The sequence below is a fragment of the Octodon degus genome, unplaced genomic scaffold, assembly GCF_000260255.1.
Source record: "Octodon degus isolate 3935 unplaced genomic scaffold, OctDeg1.0 scaffold00272, whole genome shotgun sequence".
In the NCBI taxonomy this organism is placed as follows: domain Eukaryota; kingdom Metazoa; phylum Chordata; class Mammalia; order Rodentia; family Octodontidae; genus Octodon; species Octodon degus.
This window is the reverse complement of record NW_004524848.1, coordinates 1338101-1339466: the sequence shown is the minus strand read 5'-3', so window position 1 is coordinate 1339466 and position 1366 is coordinate 1338101. Positions and strand designations below refer to the sequence as shown.

The following is a 1366-nucleotide window of genomic DNA, read 5'->3' as shown; positions in this document are numbered from 1 at the left end:
AAAAAAAAAAAAAAAAAAAACAGAAAAATAAACAGATCTGTGCCTGGTCTCTTGATTTTATCCAGATAGATAGCTACTTTGGAGAATATATATTATATATGTGGATAATAAAAAAATAACAATATGCTTAACTTATTAGTAATTGATTGAATAAAAATTGTCATTTTTCTGCTGATACATTGATACCAGAATTCCTACAGTATTGGAAAGAAGTTAGAAGAAAGATTCTTCTCATGTATTATGTGGGAGAATATATTGGTTACATTTACAGTAGAGCAAGGATTCTCTGCCTTGGTGAAATTGACCTTTAAGGGGCATGTGCTTGCCCACCCATGTGTTTGTGTGTTTTTCCAGGGAATCATTGTAAACCTCTTTAAGTGTTGGAGCACTGAGCTTTGTATGCCCTGGGCTCTCAGGGATTTAGCTGCATTGTGGAACGCTGTCTTAGGCATTGTGCAATGATTAGCATGCTGCACTGGGGGCTATTCACTAGTAGCCAGTAGCAACCCTCCTTTGTTACAACAGCCATGTCCAGATTTTGCCACATGTCCTTTGGAAAACAGTCATCCTTGCTGAGAATCTCTGCTCTAAAGATGAGCTCCTTTGTGTAGTTTTTACAATACACTGCAGTATCTCTGGGGTGGCAGGTGTTCTAACAAATTAAAACATGAATAGAGGTTGTTTAGGAAAAGGAATGAGAGGTGGAGAAGAATTTGCATTGTACTGGTTGCATTTTCATATTGTCAATTTTTTTCAGTTAATGTTTATACCTTTTGAACTTTAATATAATTTTTATTCTAAAATTTTCTCTAGGAGTTTGGAAGAAATTATAAATGATGAAGCTGATGACCTTAAAGAACTTGGCATATATTTCTCTGTGAGTATTTAGGAAAGTCAAGTACTTTAAACTGCATGACTGGAGATCAAACCTTAAGCCTTGCAGATGCTAGGCAAGCATACTAGCATTGTGATATGCTAAGCCACATCTGGTTTTGTTAGAATAATTTTTATCATGGTATTTTAAATATGAAATCTTATTTTTCAAAAATAATTCTTTTTTTTCTTTTTTTGTGTGAGTGGGGATTGAACTCAGGACCTTGTACTTGCCAGGCAGGCACTTATTCTATTGAGTTATCTCCCTAGCCCCCCAAAACATTTCATTTCTGTACTGTAAAACTTTCCTTCCCACTTGTTCTTTATTTGATACTGTGCGTGTGTGGGGGGATGTGTAGTATTTTTTTGTGGCCAGCTCAGTGGAGGTGGAGCTGGCATACCATGTGGTGCCAGGTATGGAACCACAGTTCCTAAGCTTGGCTAACCAGGCACTTTAGACTACTGAGCTATCTCGCCAGCTATATAGTGAACT

At 36.8% G+C, this 1366-nt stretch overlaps 1 protein-coding gene across 1 annotated transcript in view; it reads left to right on the top strand.

Moving 5' to 3' along the window:
• LOC101571594 (E3 ISG15--protein ligase HERC5-like) overlaps positions 1-1366 on the top strand; it is a 68554-nt gene that overhangs the window by 59549 nt on the left and 7639 nt on the right. The window contains exon 20 of the mRNA XM_023706839.1: positions 814-877. Coding sequence (XP_023562607.1) covers positions 814-877 — 64 coding nt within the window. The remainder of the gene's footprint in view (positions 1-813; positions 878-1366) is intronic.